The sequence below is a fragment of the Anguilla rostrata genome, chromosome 7 (assembly GCF_018555375.3).
Source record: "Anguilla rostrata isolate EN2019 chromosome 7, ASM1855537v3, whole genome shotgun sequence".
NCBI classification, from domain to species: Eukaryota; Metazoa; Chordata; class Actinopteri; order Anguilliformes; family Anguillidae; genus Anguilla; species Anguilla rostrata.
The window spans coordinates 27,104,725-27,125,247 of NC_057939.1; the positions used below are offsets into that span (position 1 = coordinate 27,104,725).

Here is a 20,523-nt window from a genome sequence, read left to right on the forward strand (position 1 = left end):
TACATCTTCGTCAAAGAGAAATCAACAAAACAGCTTTTATATACTGGTACTTTCACTGGGTTTCTTGAAAAGCATGTTCTTGCTCAACTGTTTCACTCCTGTGCCTATACTTTTTTTCTAGGTGTATTCTCAATTAATTATTAATTATTTAAACTGTATGGAGTGATGCGTACATCAAGAAATGATTCATTAAGTATATTAGAGGCTTTTTATACATAAACCACACTTAAAATAGAATAGCCAGAAAATTGAAAGTTCTAATTTACAGAAAAGCTCTTACATTTTCTAATATTATGCGTTCAGTATATATGTAATGTGTTAGGGTTAATGAGTCACTAATAGCCTGTGATGGCCATGAGGTCCCTGACATCTCACTTTTCTATCCGTGCGTGTTTGTAGATAGTGATCTGTGCCAGGCCGAGTCAGGCACGGGTACGAGGCCTTGCCTCGCCTCTCCTCAACCCAGCTCCAGTTTCTCCCCAGAATGGAGATGCTGGAAACCCCAATGCCCCCCCCCCCCAACCCCCCTCCCAACACTCCTAATAAAACCTGAAAGGTAGTCGGAGACGCAGTGAGGATTTACATCCCCTCCCTCTTCATTTAAAATTCATTTCAAAGTATATCGTTTTGCCCAGGGAAGCCATGATTGAAAACAGCTGCCGGACAATTTTTGCCACATGTGAGGTGTGCTGTGTAAATATTGTATCTGAGGATCCCCGTTTTACATTTCAGTTACTACTTTTAGACAGTCAGAAAACATGATACACAGGAAATGGGCCTGTAACTCACAGATCTACTCACTGATTCATAATATATCAGGACTGTTGCATCAAATGTTATGGCTATTAGGAGAGCATTTCCCCGCTCCAGTGGCTGCTCTGAAGATGTGCGACGCTTTGCCAAAGTCACCCCATAAAAGATCTAGTGTAGAATCACTAAGTCATGTACACTGGAATTGGAAGTTTTATTTGCTAGTTCTTCTTAGTCCTAAATCCATAGCTTCTGCATAAACTAGAGGAGTCACTCCTGTGTGAGGTGACAGGCATACAGTAGCCCACGGAAGACCTCTCTCATGCTGAAGCCAATCATGTGCCTCATCCTGGGTCTGCTAAGAGATGCCACAGCCAATCACATGCTCTGCTCTGGGTCAGTTGACCCCAGTTTGCACCAGAGCAGTCAGGATTCAATTCCAGACTGTGGGTCACCGCAGATTCTGTTGGACCATCATATACTCAGCTCTTTCTTCCTACCTCTGAAACAAAGTAATTCAAGTGCATCTTGTAACAATTCTTTAACCATTTGAACAATAAGTTTCTGGAATTTTTATTAGTCTCCATTGCTTTTAGTTACCAGTAATGAAGTACATCCACAAGAGATTAAAGGGCACAGCCAAACACAATGCTGCTACAATAAATGTTCCGTACTGTAGTACAGAAGCAGGAGCTCCTATTTTTCTCTGGGAACCTTCTGGAGTTAAGAAGCAGGGAGAATGGGAAGCAAGTAGGAGCCAACAGAAGTAGAATATTTGGTTAGCCTATAGAACCTGTGACATCACCATGCTGAAAACCAGTGCCTTATCAGGACACGGGACTCAACATTTCCCAGAAATCTGTGTTTTTTTTTAGTGCACTTTGCATACACAGACGGTCTCCCCCGGCAACAGGGGTAGCTGCACTTTAATATCTCCCCGGGGAATCGCGTCCCTGTCATCGTTGCGTCTGCTCGCGGAGCCAATGAATTACGAGCTGTTGGCGGTGGACACGGCGGACGTGGATAAATACCGCGTCCCAGTGGCAGGACCGAGGCCCTCTGCTCTCCTGTCCATCCGTCTCCCTGCCCAGAGGAGGCCCTATGAATCACCGCACCTCTCAGTTTTTGCGGGGGCGAGCGTGAGCACTGGTGGAAGGCGGCGTAGCGTCGGAGGCAAATATTTAGCAGGCGTGAAGGCTGTGGGCTGAGCGGAGGCCCCTGCGTAAGCCCAGGTACGCCTCTCTCCAAGGCCGACACGGCGGTTACCTGAGCACACGGCACTCTGCCCAAGCCCGTCAGAATTTCAGGAATCTCTGCTCCTCCATTCCTGCAGATCACATAAAAGGATAAAACTCCCTGAAGCACTTCACTGCCGACACGTTCCCACATCTCTTTCTCAAGCACTGGTGTCAGAATCTACTTTTTTTCTACTCTGATTCTACTTTTCAAAGTCTTCACTGAAGACCATGATTAGTTAATCAGTTAAACCAGGCGTAGTAGCGCTGGCTTAAAGCAATAACCTGCATCCACATGCATGGCCCATTTTGGATAAGACTAGCATTTAAGTCTTTGACTGGCTGAAAAATCCACATAGCTCGTGTTTAAGGACTTGGATGCAGGTACAACAGCTGTGCCCTACCCAGGAAACCTTTGGGTTACAAGACCAACTCATTACCCATTATACTACACAGCTTTCCAGGGCATCAGTTTGTCGCGGCTGCTCTGAGGCAATTATTTGGTGAAGATATGAGCTCCTGGAAGTTCATAACGCAACAGGTAGCTGTTTAAATACTGAGTGGAGTAATTACTCAAAACATGTTCAGGCCTTTATGCTGACCTAGCTGTGGCACATCAAAGAGGCAGCCAGAAATCTTGCTGAAATGCTAAACACAGCACCTCTAACCTGCTGCAAGCTTCAGAGAATTTCATCTGTAAAGATATTTGGTTTCCTCCACATTCATTTATTGCTTCTTCTCCCAGAACACATGTCGAGGGACATACATCTGACCGTAACGGTACTGTGCAATGAAAAAAACGCTTACTGGGCCATTAGCCGCTAGGTGATTTACGGCAATGATGCACTGAATCGGTCTATAGTATTCGGGATCATATGCACTTACAGTATACACAAACACACACACACACACACTTTGTTATGCACGAGGGCTGTGGCATTGCAGAGAATTGGAAGGATTGGGCCAAATTGTAATAAATGAAATGAAAAGCGGATGAGTCTGTTTATGGCCTTTGGGAATGTTTGTGGGACCCTCCCTGATGAATGAGCAGACTCGCGTGTTCATCGCCATGGCTCCCTCTCTTGAGCACTTCCTGTGCTGGCAGAGTATTTCAATGGTTGGGGAACTGGCCTCATAACTAGCACTGGCTTTGTAACTGAGAGGTACAAGTGGGCATTGCAGTTGTACTGCTGTACCACAGAACTTCTTCAGTTAGTATCCACACGTTTAGCGGAGTGTAGCACAGTGGGTAAGGAACTGGGCTTGTAACCGAAAGGTCGTAGGTTCGATTCCCGGGTAAGGACACTGCCGTTGTACCCTTGAGCAAGGTACTTAACCGGAATTGTTTCAGTATATATATCCAGCTGTATAAATGGATACTATGTAAAATGCTATGTAAAAGTTGTGTAAGTCGCTCTAGATAAGAGCGTCTGCTAAATGCCTGTAATGTAATGTAATATATGAGTTGAATGCATGTATTTATGTACCCCATGTTAGTGTGGGTGTGCATGTGCGTGTGTCCGTCTGCTGTGCCTGTGTGTGTGTGTGCTTTAATATATTTGTTTTTGACACATTTTTATTCTGCCTTTTTTTAGTGATGTCTAATTGTACTTTAAACTCATTTCTTCTTAAATATCAGTTTAGGGGGTGTGAACTATTTCATTCATCCTCAAAGGCACCTGTGGCTACATAATAATGGCATGTTTTTTGTTGCATAATCAAATGAACATGTTGCTTATATCTGTAATAATCTGATTGAAAATAGGTCACAGCCACTTCTATCAATGTCCAGGTGAATTGCAAATGATGTTAGCCAGCCTGGCGTTAGCTTTTCCTGGTCTGTAGAACTCCTTCATTCTAGCCAGCTGTTACTTTCTACAGAATTTTACTAGTGACCATCTCCACAGTAGATTAAAATTGTGACTTTTTTACAATCAAGATGCATGTACCCTGGCAGATGACGTGATGCAGGCAGAATCAAAGAACCACTACCAAACGTCCTGTCATTGGCTATCAGCGCTGTGTTGTCTTATTGAGCAAATGCTGAAAATGCGTGAAATGCCTTGCATAAGTCTGGGACAGTGAGGATGTAGTATTAAAATTACAACCCACGCTTAAGAATGAATGTTCCACTGACGAAAAAAGAAATAATGCATTGAAAGGAATTTTATTGAATAAAACAGCACATTCACAGACATTTACCATATTGTATAATTTAGAAATTATTATTATTACTATTATTATTAGTAGTAGTAGTAGCAGCAGTAGTGGGAGTAGCAGTAGTAGTAGTAGCAGTAGTAGGAGTAGCAGTAGTAGTAGTAGTAGCAGTAGTAGCAGTAGTAGTAGCTGTAGTAGCAGCAGTAGCAGCAGTAGCAGCAGTAGTAGCAGTAGTAGCAGTAGTGACAGTAGTAGTAGTAGTAGTAGCAGTAGTAGGATTAGTAGGACACAACATAAATTAAAATATCAGAAACACTTAAAATTGGATGGTCAAATTCTTAGAAGCAATGCACTATAAGATCAAAAAATATAAAACTTGGATATTTCATGAGATCAACATTTTGATTGGGCTGTTCTCTTAACGCTCCACTCAAATGGAGAGAATATGGCATCAGCTCTATTTGACTTATGATATAATGGCATTTTTTTTTATTTTTTTGCCTATGGCAGAGCTCTTGGGGGTAAGGTGGGAGATGCTTTGGGTATTTCCTCTCATGCTAAAAAAGCCAGCATCTGCATACTTCCACAGTTTAAAAAAATTGGGCTAAAGAAAAATGTGTGTATCTGTATTCGACAATTATGTGTAACATTGGAGAGGCTGAGGGGGAGGGACACTTACCTTTGTCAGTCTCCTCTGCTCTGTCCTTCCTGCTCTCTGACTTTTTTGTTACCTTCTACATTGTGAGCACAAACACACACACGAACATGGAGAACACAGGTTTTCCAACTCTTTCCAGTCTGATAGTGAATTGTATAGTCTTCTGGTCAGATCATGGTATATCTTTCCTTGTTTCATTGTATATTCAGCTGAGTTGTGTTCAGTTTCTCATCCCTGATCTCTTAGTATAGGTTATTATAGCCAGCTGTGTTCTCACCTCTGGGATGATGTCTCCGAATGTTATTATAGCCAGCTGTGTTCTCACCTCTGGGATGATGTCTCCGAATGACTGGACAGTGTTGCCCATGATGCTCTTCTCCTCCTGATCCAGATCTGCAGTCTTTCCCTCAGCCTCCTCTGGCTCAGCCTCCTCCCGCTCTCTCCTTTCCCTGTCATTTCAAATAATATTCATTTAAAATCACACAACACAAGTAATTTCATAGTGGGTCCATGGATTGGCCCATCTATACACACATATGTCTACGTAGACTTGTCGGAGGGTACAGCTCTTACCTCTCCTCTCGAACCTTGCGCACCCTCTCTGCCCGCTCTCTCCTGTACTTCTCCTCCTGCTCCCTCTGCTCGGCCGTGTCCTTCTGCACGCGCTCATTGATGTGGTTATAGCCTATGCCCACAGTCTTCAGAAGCCACTCCAGCTCACCCTGAATGGCCTTCTTCCCAAGGGGCATCACAGCAGAACACGGCACCTGAAATGTCGATTTTGCCTCGTGAAGCTTTTGATCTATCTCCTCGAGCTACATGATGCACATATTGCACCAAATACTACATTACTGTCAAACACTACATCAAAACAGCACTGCGAGGTTGTCATCTCCATTCCATCAAGACCCCTGACAATACTCACTATTTTATAGCGGCATTCGTTCAGTTTCACAAGCGTCTTCAGGATCAGGTGATCTATGATATCTGCCTCCTGCAAAGCTCCTTCTTTGTCCTGTTTGTTTGCCAGGCTAACACAAAAAGGACATTTAGTATAATCTCCAAATGTCACCCATAAACATAATTCATCCATAACCATATTCTCATCCTAAATTGAGATTATTTTTTTCACGATTAAATATGATTTAATATATTTTTGGGCTATGACTGAACATCCATGGAATTTTTCATGTCCTTCATTCTCTGGTCGACCCACTAATTGGCTCAGAGGCGCCTGCAGTAATTGTATTTTACACTTAGTTCACACTATTTAACTTGTTTGATTGATTCTCTGTACAGTACCACCCTTTAGGGCAGGTAATGTCATATTCGGTGCAGGTAATAATACTCACAGAAGAACTGGTTTCCCCGTGATGCAGGGGTGTCTTAGAACCTTGGCCAGCGTGTCCTTGGTTTCCTTCATGCGCTGGACATCACTGGAGTCCACCACAAACATCACACCATGACACTCGGAGAAGTAGTGCTTCCACATGCCACGAATATGCTCTCCCCCACCAAGGTCAAAGATGGTCACATCATGCTGTCCCTGTTTCAGGTCCACGGGAGAAAACCCCACAGTAGGGCATACATCTTCTGGGTTTTCTAAAGGAAGATCAAAATTAATTAAAAAATGTAAAAACTAAAAAAAATCTTTTTTAATGTTTCAATGCTCCATTAATTGTGAAGGTTTTTCTGTGTGTCACAATAATTCTGCTCTGGTACAAAAAAATAAACAAATAAATTGAATTTTCCAATCCAACTTAGTATTTTCACTAATAGTTACATATTTTAAACAACACTTTAAATAAAGAGCAACATAGGCTACATCCTATGTACTTGAATCCACTAGGACAGTGGCAGTAATACAGGAAAACAAATTATTTTTAATTCCTTTATATTTATTTTTTTATTTTCACCAAGATGACAAGTCTAGTTAAGAGTATAAATGTGGTTTAGAATATTACATGCCTTGAATATTTCAAAATAAGAATCAATGCAGTATTCAGTGCTCACAGCACGAGCTTTATTATAAAACTAGTGGTTGGGTCCTTAAACTAAGAAATTAATAGTTGATTTGTATTTTAAGCATGTTAATATAAGCTAGCAAGTAACGTGGCATGCTTAAATGATCACAAATACTACCTTACCTCCTTGAATGCTTTGGACTGTTGTAGTTTTCCCCGCATTATCAAGTCCCAGAATGGCCAAAGTAACTTTCCTAGAAGTTGAAAAGATAACAAGCTATAGTTCTATTTATGAATTGCTTATGTGGTGAGGTACCCAACAAAATGTCTTCCATTGAAATATATCCCGACTCATTCTGGTGGTTAGTTTGGCCAAGTTATTTATAATGTATTGATTTCTTTATCAGGGACAATGCACAGCTTGTACCATAACTATAACATAATACATACATACATGAGTATCCATCTTGTCACACAATGCGCCACCACACTTGTTGATATGCTATATTGCACACATTAGCTATTTTTCAGTTATTTCATTTACTTCGGCCCACCTTTCTTTGATTGTTTTTACATGTCAACTGAGCAGATTCCAGTGAAATGATAGCTGACTTGGTAGTGACTTAACCATCTTGTTCTGAAGCCTGCTTCTGGAACAATAATGATCCAATTGCAAAATAGTAAAAAATGAACCTCACCTTTCAGGCCTTCCACTGTTTCTTAGAAAATTCCAGCAGCTCTCCATCAGGATGACCAAAAAAATCACACAATTAAAAGCAGAAATAGAATAGCTCAAGCAAATGATACAGATGATCCCCAACACAAACACTGGTGGATAATTGGACATCCCACACTTAAATAGTCATTTGTCATTTTGATGTTATGATGTCACAGTATCATAATTCTGTTGCTCTGGTAACATACGAAACAGAATGCCACTGTTATCAAAGATTCTATCAACAACACACATATTCAGACGTTATGTGATTTACAAAATCACAGACGATAGATAAGAGTTCATAGCAGCAGGATACAATAACACTAATCTGAAAAAAAGACAAGACTACTAAATTATTTTATTAATTAATCTGTAGATATTGTCATTGATTTTTAAATGTACTTTTTCATTAGATTCCATTCATCAAAAAGATGAACCGAGAATATGAAGCCTACGTGTATAGCCTATGCTTTATTTCAGGATCGAATATTCAAATCTGGCCCTTCAAAATCAGTTGTACTGCTTGCTTTCTTTTTTGCCTGTAGGGTTTTCCCTAGCATAGAAAGGTTTAGGCGCAGCGCCTAAGTGATTTTGCGGAGCGCCTTAAGCCGAATAAACGTAAAGAGGCATTTAGGCGACATATTAGAATGAATGTAAAAAATAACGGTGATGCGCTGAAAAAAAAGGGAGAGGTGGCTGGTTTTAAACACTCCGCGCTATGATGGCATTATAAATAAATTTCCCCAGAGATGGTGTTTCTTGATATAATTGTGCTGCCGTGTTAACACATTACTACGTTTGCGGGTCAGGCACTCTTCACGGTAAAAATAAATTTTAGGATAGCGCTTCCGAATTGCTTGTGTCGAAAATGCTGCGACGGAAACAGCGATGGATTTACCCCCCTAGCCACATCTGTCAAAAATGTAAACAAGTAATCCAGTTTTCACTGTCGGGAAAACGTTTATGACAACGTTAGCCAGCGAAGCTAGTTAGTTGACGTTACATAAAGATACCTCGATTGAACGAACGTTAGTATAGCTTGGTAGCTAAACAAAGTTAGGCTGTGTTCACACGTAATGTCTTTTTTCTGATGATAGTGAAGTGAGATACAGCTGTAATGACAACACTGTCCGTGACATAGGCCTACTGGTGTCCACCGAGCAATTATGTAACATTCCAAGCATGGTTTCGGTGCAATTTTCAGTTTGGCTAGCTGCTCCCCCTGGACCGCGGAGAGAGCCCCTCAGTGTCGGTTTTGTTTCAACGATGCTGTCGACAGCGTCTTTTACAAGTAGACTGCTGATGCATGTTGTGGGTACTATTCCATCGCGTGGGGATGTCTTGTTCCAAACATTTGTCAGGGAGTCCAAGTTCCTCTACTACATAGCTCGTTCTTGCTAACAGAGCTGTGCTTAAAGTGTCAAACAATTTTACGACAGCGACTCAGCATCCCGTCAATTGACGCAGTCTCCAAACCTCTCTCCTCCAAACCTTTCTTAATGCTCAACTGGAGCGTGTGCTGCACAAAACACACTGTCAATGTCCGTCCTGCTCATGCCCAGAGCGATATTCCTTGCATTGTCTGTGCATACGGCCTCATTTTTGCCATTCAAATTCCAGTCTTCAACGACATCTCGGAATTCAGTTGCACACTGGTCCGCTGTGTGGCGTTTGGTGACATGTTTTACTTGCCGAGTGGCACTGCGAAAAATCCATCCAGCTGTGACTCCCAGATAACTGTCATTTGATATTGAGGTGCAAAAGTCCCCAGACTGACAAAGTTAGCTTTACTTAGCTCTTGTTCCATCTTAGTTCTCCCCTCCTCAAACCGCTGCTTTATGTTCGTTGTCACCGTCGATCGTGCTGGAAGTCGATATTCCTTGGAATCCAATGTGAGCTGTAGGACTGCTTATAACCCCTTGTCCTCGACCATGCTAATTGGCCGGCTATTTGATGCAATCCAGACTCAAATTGCGTTGGTAAGTGCTTTTCTTTTTGCTGCACTTAGTGTCGTCGACTTGAAACCTAGAGTAGTTTGCTTAACGTTATGTGCTTTAAGTTACAATCTCGAAGATTTCCGTTTCGTTCTCTTTGGCGGTACCAATGGCGAGAAGCGGTAATTGCAGGTGTGTTTTTGGACCTCACTTCCCATAGATCCAACCCAGAGACTGTAAAAAATATGGACACAGCTACTGTGACGTCACCCATTGACTCTCCGTGGGTCTCTAAAACACGTTTTGAAGCTCAATGGCGGGCGCGGCCATTTTCTCGATTTGGAGCCAAAACCATAGAGTTAAGCGGTCTTGTGATTTTTACAATTTGATTGACAGTCCGGTGCGGAAAAGCCCCTCAACCTGAACGAGGCTAGCTGACTGTCTGCCGTTATGTTTTAAAATATATTATCAGATGTTTACGGAGTTTAATTTCCATCCGTGACTGTACTGTGTCATGTAATCACGTTATGTATGACATTAAAAATACAATTAGGCTATGTTCAGTTATCTTCAATTTATGTTTCTCAGCAAAACGAATATGCTTAGCTAGCATATCAGCTTGCCAGTGAGCTAGGTAGGCTGTCCGTGGTTAGCTCACGCGTTAGCAATATGAACCACAGGGGAAGAACATTGACTACACTGATGATGGTCAATCAATCGGAGATGTGTAGGCTACTGGTGATTTGACTAGGCAAATTTTCGTATAACTGTCTGGTAGATCTGCTGTTAACCGAGCAAGTTATCGTCGTAGGTTTTCGCCAGTCAGATAATGAGCCTGCTACTACTAGCTACTCCATCGCCGTTTGTGGTGTTCACTTGCTGGGTGACGCTAGCTGACCGATCGTTCGCAAATCACTTTCTACCGAACAAAAATTAACACTCAGCGGTGATTAACAAATCTACCAAGTATTTTAATAACTGATCTGCAGGCGTGTAAATATGACAACGCACTTTGTACGGCAAGTTTTCCACCTGGTGCATGAAGAAAAATAATGTAGCCTACGTTGAATTTCTAATTATTATTAGGCTATTATTTTTTTCTTGTAAATCATCAAAACCAATGGAGAAAAGCCAATATACGCAAGGAGCCCCCAGAACCGATTCTGAGAACCACTGTCTTAAATGCCTAGCTTGTCGGTCTCTTAAATGCTAAAAACATGTTCCTTTCTAAATGCCAAGATGGTTAATTTCGTTAAATTCTGTGTGTGTGATTTCATCGTGTGTTGTATATTCAGCAAATGAACCTTGAAACTCTTAATTCGCTTCGTGAAACTGAAAAAGTGTTTATCCCAAAATCGGGATTATAGTAGCTTTGTCACATGCGTGAAGCATGGCCCAGGTAGACATTTACGGAATGTACACGACTGACAAGCTGCCAAACACGTTTGACAGATTGAATGTTTGCCGGTTAAGGTTAGCTAGCTAGTCAAATGGCTTGGTAGCCGAAGTTGCGAACTGTTTTAGCACAGGCTACTACTGGACTACCAAATATAGCAAGCTGATTACGCTTTCTGCCAAGTAATTATTTGGTTAAGTAGGCTAAAGGAAATAGTAAAAATGACTCGGATACCGAAAAACTTAAGAGGAGGATTATTTTATGGTCGTCTAGAGCAGCTGTAAATAGCACACGCCATAATGAAATCACCACGAAATGGGATGCCTGCATTTTCAGACTTAGCACAGGCGGACCGTAGCCGGAGCCGCAATGGCAAGGCCAAGAAGCGCCACCGCCCACCCCAGTGACCATAGACTGTAGCCCCTACAGTAGCTGAGTCCTCTGCAGTAATCCGGAAGTGACGCAAGCTGTACCTCATTGGTCCAGAACAAATATTGGCACTGTGCCCAAATGACGCAATAAATCATGAAATCGACCCATGGACAGTCATAAGACCAATAAAATACACCTATTATGACTATTTGTTCTTTTGAGAAAAAATTATTGACTTTGTATTTTGATCGCATTTGTACCGTAGACTTACATGGAAACCGGATATGAAAACACCTATACTGGAGCCATCCGTAGTGGCGCTAGTGAGCAACCAGGAACTACAACACCAGGAAATGAGCTTCAAAAACGAAGTCTGGTTTTGGCCGCTTGATCCAACCCAGAGACTGTAAAAAATATGGACAAAGCTACTGTGACGTCACCCATTGCCTCTCCGTGGGTCTGTAAAACACGTTTTGAAGCTCAATGGCGGGCGCGGCCATGTTCTCGATTTGGAGCCAAAACCATAGAGTTAAGCGGGTCTGTGATTTACATTGTGATTGACAGTCCGGTGTGGAAAAGCCCATCAACCAGAACGAACGATTGCAGAACGAACTAGAGCGGCAAGCTGACTTTCTGCCGTTATGTTTTAAAATATTTCAAATGTTTACGTAGTTTAATTTTCATCCGTGACTGTACTGTCATGTAATCACGTTATATGTATGACATTAATAGTACAATTATGTTCAGTTATCTTCAATTTATGTTCCTGAGCAAAACGAATATGCTTAGCTAGCATATATCAGCTTGCCAGTGAGCTAGGTAGGCTATCCGTGGTTAGCTCACGCATTAGAAATATGAACCAGGGGAAGAACATCGACTACACTGCTGGTCAATCATTCAGAGATGTGTACTGGTGATTTGACTACGCTAATTTTCATATAACTGTTTGGTAGACCTGCTGTTACCAAGCAAGTTATCGTCGTAGGTTTTCGTCAGTCAGTTAATGAGCCATTAACTGCTACTACTCCATCGCCGTTTGTGGTGTTTACTTGCTGGGTGACGCTAGCTGACCGATCGTTCGCAAGTCACTTTTTACCGAATAAAAATTAACACCGTCAGCGGTGATTAACAAATCTACCAAGTATTTTAATAACTGATCTACAGACGTGTATATATGACAACGCACTTTGAAGAGCAAGTTTTCCACCCGTTGTATAAAGACAAAAATAATGTACATTGAATTTCTAATTATTATTATTTTCTTGCTAGCTTCTAGCTTTGTCACATTCGTGCAGCCTAGCCCAGGTAGACATTTACGGAATGTACACGACTGACAAGCCGTCAAACACGTTTGACAGATGGAATATTTGCCGGTTAGGGTTAGCTAGCTAGTCAAATGGCTTGGTAGCCGAAGTTGCGAACTGGTTTAGCATAGGCTGGACTACCACATATAGCAAATAAGCGTTAGCTGATTACGCTTTCTGCCAACTAATTATTTGGTTAAGTGGGTAAAGGAAATAGTAAAAATGACTCGGCTACCGCAAAACTTCAGAGGAGGATTATTCTATGGTCGTCTAGTGCAGCTGTAAATAGCACACGCTATAATGAAACCACTACAAAATGGGATGCCTGCATTTTCTGACTTCGCACAGGTGGACCGTGGTCAGAGCAGAGACTGTAAAAAATATGGGCAAAGGTACTGCGACGTCACCCATTGACTCTCCGTCGGTCTCTAAAACACGTATTGAAGCTCAATGGCGGGCGCGGCCATGTTGTCGATTTGGAGCCAAAACCATAGAGTTATGCGGTCTTGTGATTTTTTCAATGTGATTGACAGTCCGGTGCGGAAAAGTCCATCAACCTGAACGAACAATTGCAGAACGAACTTGAGGCTAGCTGACTGTCTGCCGTTATGTTTTAAAATATATTATCAGATGTTACGGAGTTTAATTTCCATCCGTGACTGTACTGTGTCATGTAATCACGTTATATGTATGACATTAAAAATACAATTATGTTCAGTTATCTTCAATTTATGTTTCTCACCAAAACGAATATGCTTAGCTAGCATATCAGCTTGCCAGTGAGCTAGGTAGGCTATCCGTGGTTAGCTCACGCATTAGCAATATGAACCACAGGGGAAGAACATTGACTACACTGATGGTCAATCAATCAGAGATGTGTAGGCTACTGGTGATTTGACTAGGCTAATTTTCGTATAACTGTCTGGTAGACCTGCTGTTAACCGAGCAAGTTATCGTCGTAGGTTTTCGCCACAGTCAGTTAATGAGCCAGTAACTGCTACTAGCTACTCCATCGCTGTTTGTGGTGTTCACATGCTGGGTGACGCTAGCTGACCGATCGTTCGCAAATCCCTTTCTACCGAATAAACATTAACACTGTCAGCGGTGATGAGCAAATCTACCAAGTATTTTAATAACTGATCTGCAGGCGTGTAAATATGACAACGCACTTTGTACAGCAAGTTTTCCAACTGGTGCACGAAGACAAAAATAATGTAGCCTACACTGAATTTCTAATTATTATTAGGCTTTTATTTTTTTCTTGTAAATCATCAAAACCAATGGAGAAAAGCCAATATACGTAAGGAGCCCCTAGGACCGATTCTGAGAACCACTGTCTTAAATGCCTAGCTTGTCGGTCTCTTAAATGCTAAAAACATGTTCCTTTCTAAATGCCAAGATGGTTAATTTCGTTAAATTCCGTGTGTGTGATTTCATCGTGTGTTGTATGTTATTCAGCAAATGAACCTTGAGACTCTTAATTCGCTTCGTGAAACTGAAAAAATGTTTATCCCAAAATCGGGATTATAGTAGCTTTGTCACATGCGTGAAGCATGGCCCAGGTAGACTTTTACGGAATGTACACGACTGACAAGCCGTCAAACAGGTCTGACAGATTGAATGTCTGCCGGTTAAGGTTAGCTAGCTAGTCAAATGGCTTGGTAGCCGAGGTTTTAGCATAGGCTACTGGACTACCAAATATAGCAAGCCGATTACGCTTTCTGCCAAGTAATTATTTGGTTAAGTAGGCTAAAGGAAATAGTAAAAATGACTCGGCTACCGAAAAACTTAAGAGGAGGATTATTTTATGGTCGTCTAGTGCAGCTGTAAATAGCACACGCCATTATGAAATCACTACGAAATGGGATGCCTGCATTTTCTGACTTCACACAGGTGGACCGTGGCCGGAGCCGCAATGTCAAGGCCAAGAGGTGCCACCGCCCACCCCAGTGACCATAGACTGTAACCCCTACTGTAGTTTCGTCATCCGCAGTAATCCGGAAGTGACGCAAGCTGTACCTCATTGGTCCACAACAAATATTGGCACTGTGCCCAAATGACGCAATAAATCATGAAATCGACCCATGGACAGTCATAAGACGAATAAAATACACCTATTATGACTATTTGTTCTTGTGAGAAAAAATTATTAACTTTGTATTTTGATCGCATTTGTACCGTAGACTTACATGGAAACCGGATATGAAAACACCTATACTGGAGCCATCCGTAGTGGCGCTAGTGAGCAACCAGGAACTACAACACCAGGAAATGAGCTTCAAAAACGAAGTCTGGTTTTGGCCGCTTGATCCAACCGGATCCAACCAGTGTCGCCTGTGTGACGTCGGTCAGTTGGCACCTGGGCCACGCCAACTACAACACTATTTACTGAATAAAAAATCGTTGTTATAAAAGTAACGTTATGTACATGCTCATTCATTGTCTAACATTAGGCTAACTTAAGCTGTCTTTACACTGCCGAGCCGGGTTAAAATGCTGTAGCAGATCTGGGGTAGAATTAGTGATGATCAATTTCCACAAATGTTCTTTATCTACCTTTTGCCCGGTATGAACATATTTACACTGCAGAGAAGAATTCGAGGGATTCGCTGTGGCTCCTGCAATTATGTATCTCGCGCACAGTAAACAGTCTTTTTCGTGAATGATTATTGCGTGATATTTTTGAAACAACTGCCTTGCAAAATGTTACCCGTGGTGCTTCTGGTTTTGGTTTTGCTAGGTAAACTGTTTGAGAATAAAGCTGAACTGGGTGTTAAATTAGCAATCAGAAGAAGAATAAAACAAAAACAAAGGAGATTTCATCAAAAAGGGCATCAAGGCTGAAGGATCATATGAGGAAGCGTAATAAAATAATAACGACGCAAATCCATACTTCCGTATTTTTTTATTTAGTTTTCTCCGGCTTGACATCTTTACACAGAAATCAGACCCGGCTCTGCTCCACCTATACCCCGGCTTTATTCCGATCATTATAATATATTGATGAACTTCATGGCAATGTAAATAACGGTAACGTTAAGGCCAGTTCAGATCTATGATTCGCAACGAGACAAAACGGTTTTAGAATGTTGCAGAGAAAATTGCAGCGGTGTGAACTGGTTAGTTGCAGAGCGTCTGAAGCTGTTGCCTGGGGTCTCAAAAGACCCACCTTGTCAAATCGCCAAGTGCAGTTTTAGAACGTTTACAATCAGACGTCTTGGAATTTTGCAAGTTGCATCCAGTCTCGTTGCGAATCATTGATCTGAACTGGCCTTTAGTTAGCCACATTGCAAAGTTGCAACAAGGTAGCATTGCATCCGAGAGACGGTTTGCGAGGTCGGTACCGGTAGCTAGCATCTTTTCTGGTAAATGGACTGCATTTATATAGCGCTTTTATCCAAAGCGCTTTACAATCGATGCCTCCCATTCACCAGAGCAATTAGGGGTCAGGTGTCTTGCTCAGGGACACTTCAGCATGCCCAGGGCGGGGGATCGAACCGGCAACCCTCCGACTGCCAGACAAGCGCTCTTACCTCCTGAGCTATGTCGCCCAAATTCTCTTTTTTTCTAATTGTTAGCTGACATTAGATTGTGTTAAGTACACTAACTAGCTAGCTAACGCAACGTTACCTGATATGAGAGATGGATACTGCGCGCAACGTTGTCTAAACTAATGTTGCCTTTCTTGACATGGTCCAGTAGCTAGCGTTAGCTGTACAAATAGCTATGTAATTTAGTAACGTCACATTGTCATCAAATGTAATACGAAATCTACATCAACAAATAATATGACCTCTCGTGTTACACAAAAACTTTTTACGGTTCCATAACCCGCCCCCCCCCTTTCGCTGTTATCGTAACGCTAGCAGACACTGATGGGTGATGGAAAATGCGTCACTAACTATGCGCCGCTTGTATTTTTTTTCCCGGGAATGTCCCCACAGACACCCAGTTCTTTAATCATGAATTATAATAATAATAATAATAATATAAATTAATATAATAATAAGCTCAATCACAACACAAGTAATTTCATAGTGGGTCCATGGATTGGCCCATCTATACACACATATGTCTACGTAGACTTGTCGGAGGGTACAGCTCTTACCTGTCCTCTCGAACCTTGCGCACCCTTTCGGCCCGCTCTCTCCTGTACTTCTCCTCCTGCTCCCTCTGCTCGGCCGTGTCCTTCCGCACGCGCTCATTGATGGTGTTATAGCCCCTGCCCACAGTCTTCAGAAGCCACTCCAGCCCACCCTGAATGGCCTTCTTCCTGATGGGCATCACAGCAGAGCACGGCACCTGAAATGTCGATTTTGCCTCGTGAAGCTTTTGATCTATCTCCTCAAGCTACATGATGCACACATTGCGCCAAATACTACATTACTGTCAAACACTACATCAAAACAGCACTGCGAGGTTGTCATCTCCATTCCATCAAGACTCCTGACAATACTCACTATTTTATAGCGGAATTTGTTCAGTTTCACAAGCGTCTTCAGGGTCAGGTGATCTACGATATCTGCCTCCTGCAAAGCTCCTTCTTTGTCCTGTTTGTTTGCCAGACTAACACAAAAGGAACATTTAGTATAATCTCCAAATGTCACCCATGAACATAATTCATCCATAACCATATTCTCATCTTAAATTGAGATTATTTTTTTCACGATTAAATATGATTTAATATATTTTTGGGCTATGTCTGAACATCCATGGAATTTGTCATGTCCTTCATTCTCTGGTTGACCCACTAATTGGCTCAGAGGTGCCTGCAGTAATTATATTTTACGCTTAGTTCACACTATTTAACTTGTTTGATTGATTCTCTGTACAGTAGCACCCTTTCTCTCTTTAGGACAGGTAGTGTCATATTTGGTGCAGGTAATAATACTCACAGAAGAACTGGTTTCCCCGTGATGCAGGGGTGTCTTAGAACCTTGGCCAGCGTGTCCTTGGTTTCCTTCATGCGCTGGACATCACTGGAGTCCACCACAAACATCACACCATGACACTCGGAGAAGTAGTGCTTCCACATGCCATGAATATGCTCTCCCCCACCAAGGTCAAAGATGGTCACATCATACTGTCCCTGTTTCAGGTCCACGGGAGAAAATCCCACAGTAGGGCATACATCTTCTGGGTTTTCTAAAGGAAGATCAAAATTAATAAAAAAATTAAATAAAAATAAAAAAAATCTTATTTAATGTTTCAATGTTCCATTAATTGTTAAGGTTTTTCTGTGTATCACAATAATTCTGCTCTGGTACAAAAAAAAAAATAAACAAATACATTGAATTTTACAATCCAGCGTAGTATTTTCACTAATACTTACATATTTTCAACAACACTTTAAATAAAGAACAACATAGGCTACATCCTATGTACTACTAGGACAGTGGCAGTAATAGAGGAAAACAAATTATTTTTAATTCCTTTATATTTATTTTTTTCTTTTCACCAAGATGACAAGTCTAGTTAAGAGTATAGATGTGGTTTAGAGTTTTACATGCCTTGAATATTTCAAAATAAGAATCAATGCAATATTCAATGTTTCACAGCATAAGCTTTATTATAAAACTAGTGGTTGGATCCTTAAACTGAGAAATTAATAGTTGTTTTGTATTTTAAGCGTGTTAATATAAACTAGCAAATAACGTGGCATGCTTAAATGATCACAAATACTACCTTACCTCCTTGAATGCTTTGGACTGTTGTAGTTTTCCCTGCATTATCAAGTCCCAGAATGGCCAAAGTAACTTTCCTAGAAGTGGAAAAGATAAAAAGCAATTTATGAATTGCAGCTCATGTGGTGAGGTTTCTCTCATGAAACAAGATTTCTTCCATTGAAATATATCCCAACTCATTCTGTTGGTTAGTTTGGCCAAGTTCAATATGTTATTTTTATTCATTATTTATTGATTTCTTTATCAGGGACAATGCACAGCTTGTACCACAACTATAACATAATACATACATACATGAGTATCCATCTTGTCACACAATGCGCCACCACACTTGTTGATATGCTATATTGCACACATTAGCTAGTATACAGTTATTTCATTTACTTCGGCCCACCTTTCTTTGATTGTTTTTACATGTCAACTGAGCAGATTCCAGTGAAATGATAGCTGACTTGGTAGTGACTTAACCATCTTGTTCTGAAGCCTGCTTCTGGAACAATAATGATCCAATTGCAAAATAGTAAAAAATGAGCCTCACCTTTCAGGCCTTCCACTGTTTCTTAGAAAATTCCAGCAGCTCTCCATCAGCATGACCAAACAATAAAATAATTAAAAGCAGAAAGAGAATAGCTCAAGCAAACAAGGTAATAATACTCACAGAAGAACTGGTTTCCCCGTGATGCAGGGGTGTCTTAGAACTTTGGCCAGCGTGTCCTTGGTTTCCTTCATGCGCTGGACATCACTGGAGTCCACCACAAACATCACACCATGACACTCGGAGAAGTAGTGCTTCCACATGCCACGAATATGCTCTCCCCCACCAAGGTCAAAGATGGTCACATCATACTGTCCCTGTTTCAGGTCCACGGGAGAAAATCCCACAGTAGGGCATACATCTTCTGGGTTTTCTAAAGGAAGATCAAAATTAATTAAAAAATTAAATAAAAATAAAAAAAATCTTATTTAATGTTTCAATGTTCCATTAATTGTGAAGGTTTTTCTGTGTGTCACAATAATTCTGCTCTGGTACAAAAAAAAAATAAACAAATACATTGAATTTTACAATCCAGCGTAGTATTTTCACTAATACTTACATATTTTCAACAACACTTTAAATAAAGAACAACATAGGCTACATCCTATGTACTACTAGGACAGTGGCAGTAATAGAGGAAAACAAATTATTTTTAATTCCTTTATATTTATTTTTTTCTTTTCACCAAGATGACAAGTCTAGTTAAGAGTATAGATGTGGTTTAGAGTTTTACATGCCTTACAGGCATGCTTAAATGATCACAAATACTACCTTACCTCCTTGAATGCTTTGGACTGTTGTAGTTTTCCCTGCATTATCAAGTCCCAGAATGGCCAAAGTAACTTTCCTAGAAGTGGAAAAGATAAAAAGCAATTTATGAATTGCAGCTCATGTGGTGAGGTTTCTCTCATGAAACAAGATTTCTTCCATTGAAATATATCCCAACTCATTCTGTTGGTTAGTTTGGCCAAGTTCAATATGTTATTTTTATTCATTATTTATTGATTTCTTTATCAGGGACAATGCACAGCTTGTACCACAACTATAACATAATACATACATACATGAGTATCCATCTTGTCACACAATGCGCCACCACACTTGTTGATATGCTATATTGCACACATTAGCTAGTATACAGTTATTTCATTTACTTCGGCCCACCTTTCTTTGATTGTTTTTACATGTCAACTGAGCAGATTCCAGTGAAATGATAGCTGACTTGGTAGTGACTTAACCATCTTGTTCTGAAGCCTGCTTCTGGAACAATAATGATCCAATTGCAAAATAGTAAAAAATGAGCCTCACCTTTCAGGCCTTCCACTGTTTCTTAGAAAATTCCAGCAGCTCTCCATAAGCATGACCAAACAATAAAATAATTAAAAGCAGAAAGAGAATAGCTCAAGCAAATAATACAGATGATCTCCAACACAAGCACTGGTGGGTAATGGGACATCCCACACTTAAATATTCATTTGATTTAGATGTTATGATGTCACAATATCATAATTCTGTTGCTCTGGTAACATAAGAAACAGAATGCCACTGCTATCAAAGATTCTATCAACAATATGCATATTCAGGGTTCCTATTAGGCAAACATTCCGTGATTTATAAAATCACAGATGATAGATAAGACTGCAAGTTCATAGCAGCAGGATACAACAGCACTATAATCTCAAAGAAAACACAAGACTACTAAATTCTTTTATTAATTAATCTCTAGATATTGTCATTGATTTTTAGATGTACATTTTCAATAGATTCCATGCATTAAAATGATTATTTGACCTGAGAATATATTTTTGTTAACAAC

The 20,523-nt window shown here is 40.9% G+C and overlaps 2 protein-coding genes across 2 annotated transcripts; both read right to left on the minus strand.

Moving 5' to 3' along the window:
• Positions 1–2,045: 2,045 nt before the first annotated feature.
• Positions 2,046–8,215, minus strand: LOC135258579 (ADP-ribosylation factor-like protein 13B). Its single transcript, XM_064342047.1, has 8 exons — positions 7,463–8,215; positions 6,948–7,018; positions 6,153–6,402; positions 5,726–5,831; positions 5,374–5,567; positions 5,078–5,249; positions 4,822–4,876; positions 2,046–2,077 (listed from the first exon to the last, which is right to left on the minus strand). Exons 1-8 carry the CDS (start codon positions 7,609–7,611, stop codon positions 2,046–2,048), a joined length of 1,029 nt encoding a protein of 342 aa, XP_064198117.1. The 5' UTR covers positions 7,612–8,215.
• Positions 8,216–16,592: 8,377 nt separating this feature from the next.
• Positions 16,593–20,068, minus strand: LOC135258580 (ADP-ribosylation factor-like protein 13B). The gene is made up of 5 exons (XM_064342048.1): positions 20,016–20,068; positions 19,484–19,554; positions 18,831–19,080; positions 16,949–17,054; positions 16,593–16,790 (listed from the first exon to the last, which is right to left on the minus strand). The coding sequence occupies exons 1-5, from the start codon at positions 20,066–20,068 to the stop codon at positions 16,593–16,595; spliced, it is 678 nt and encodes a 225-aa protein (XP_064198118.1).
• Between the last annotated feature and the right edge of the window lie 455 nt (positions 20,069–20,523).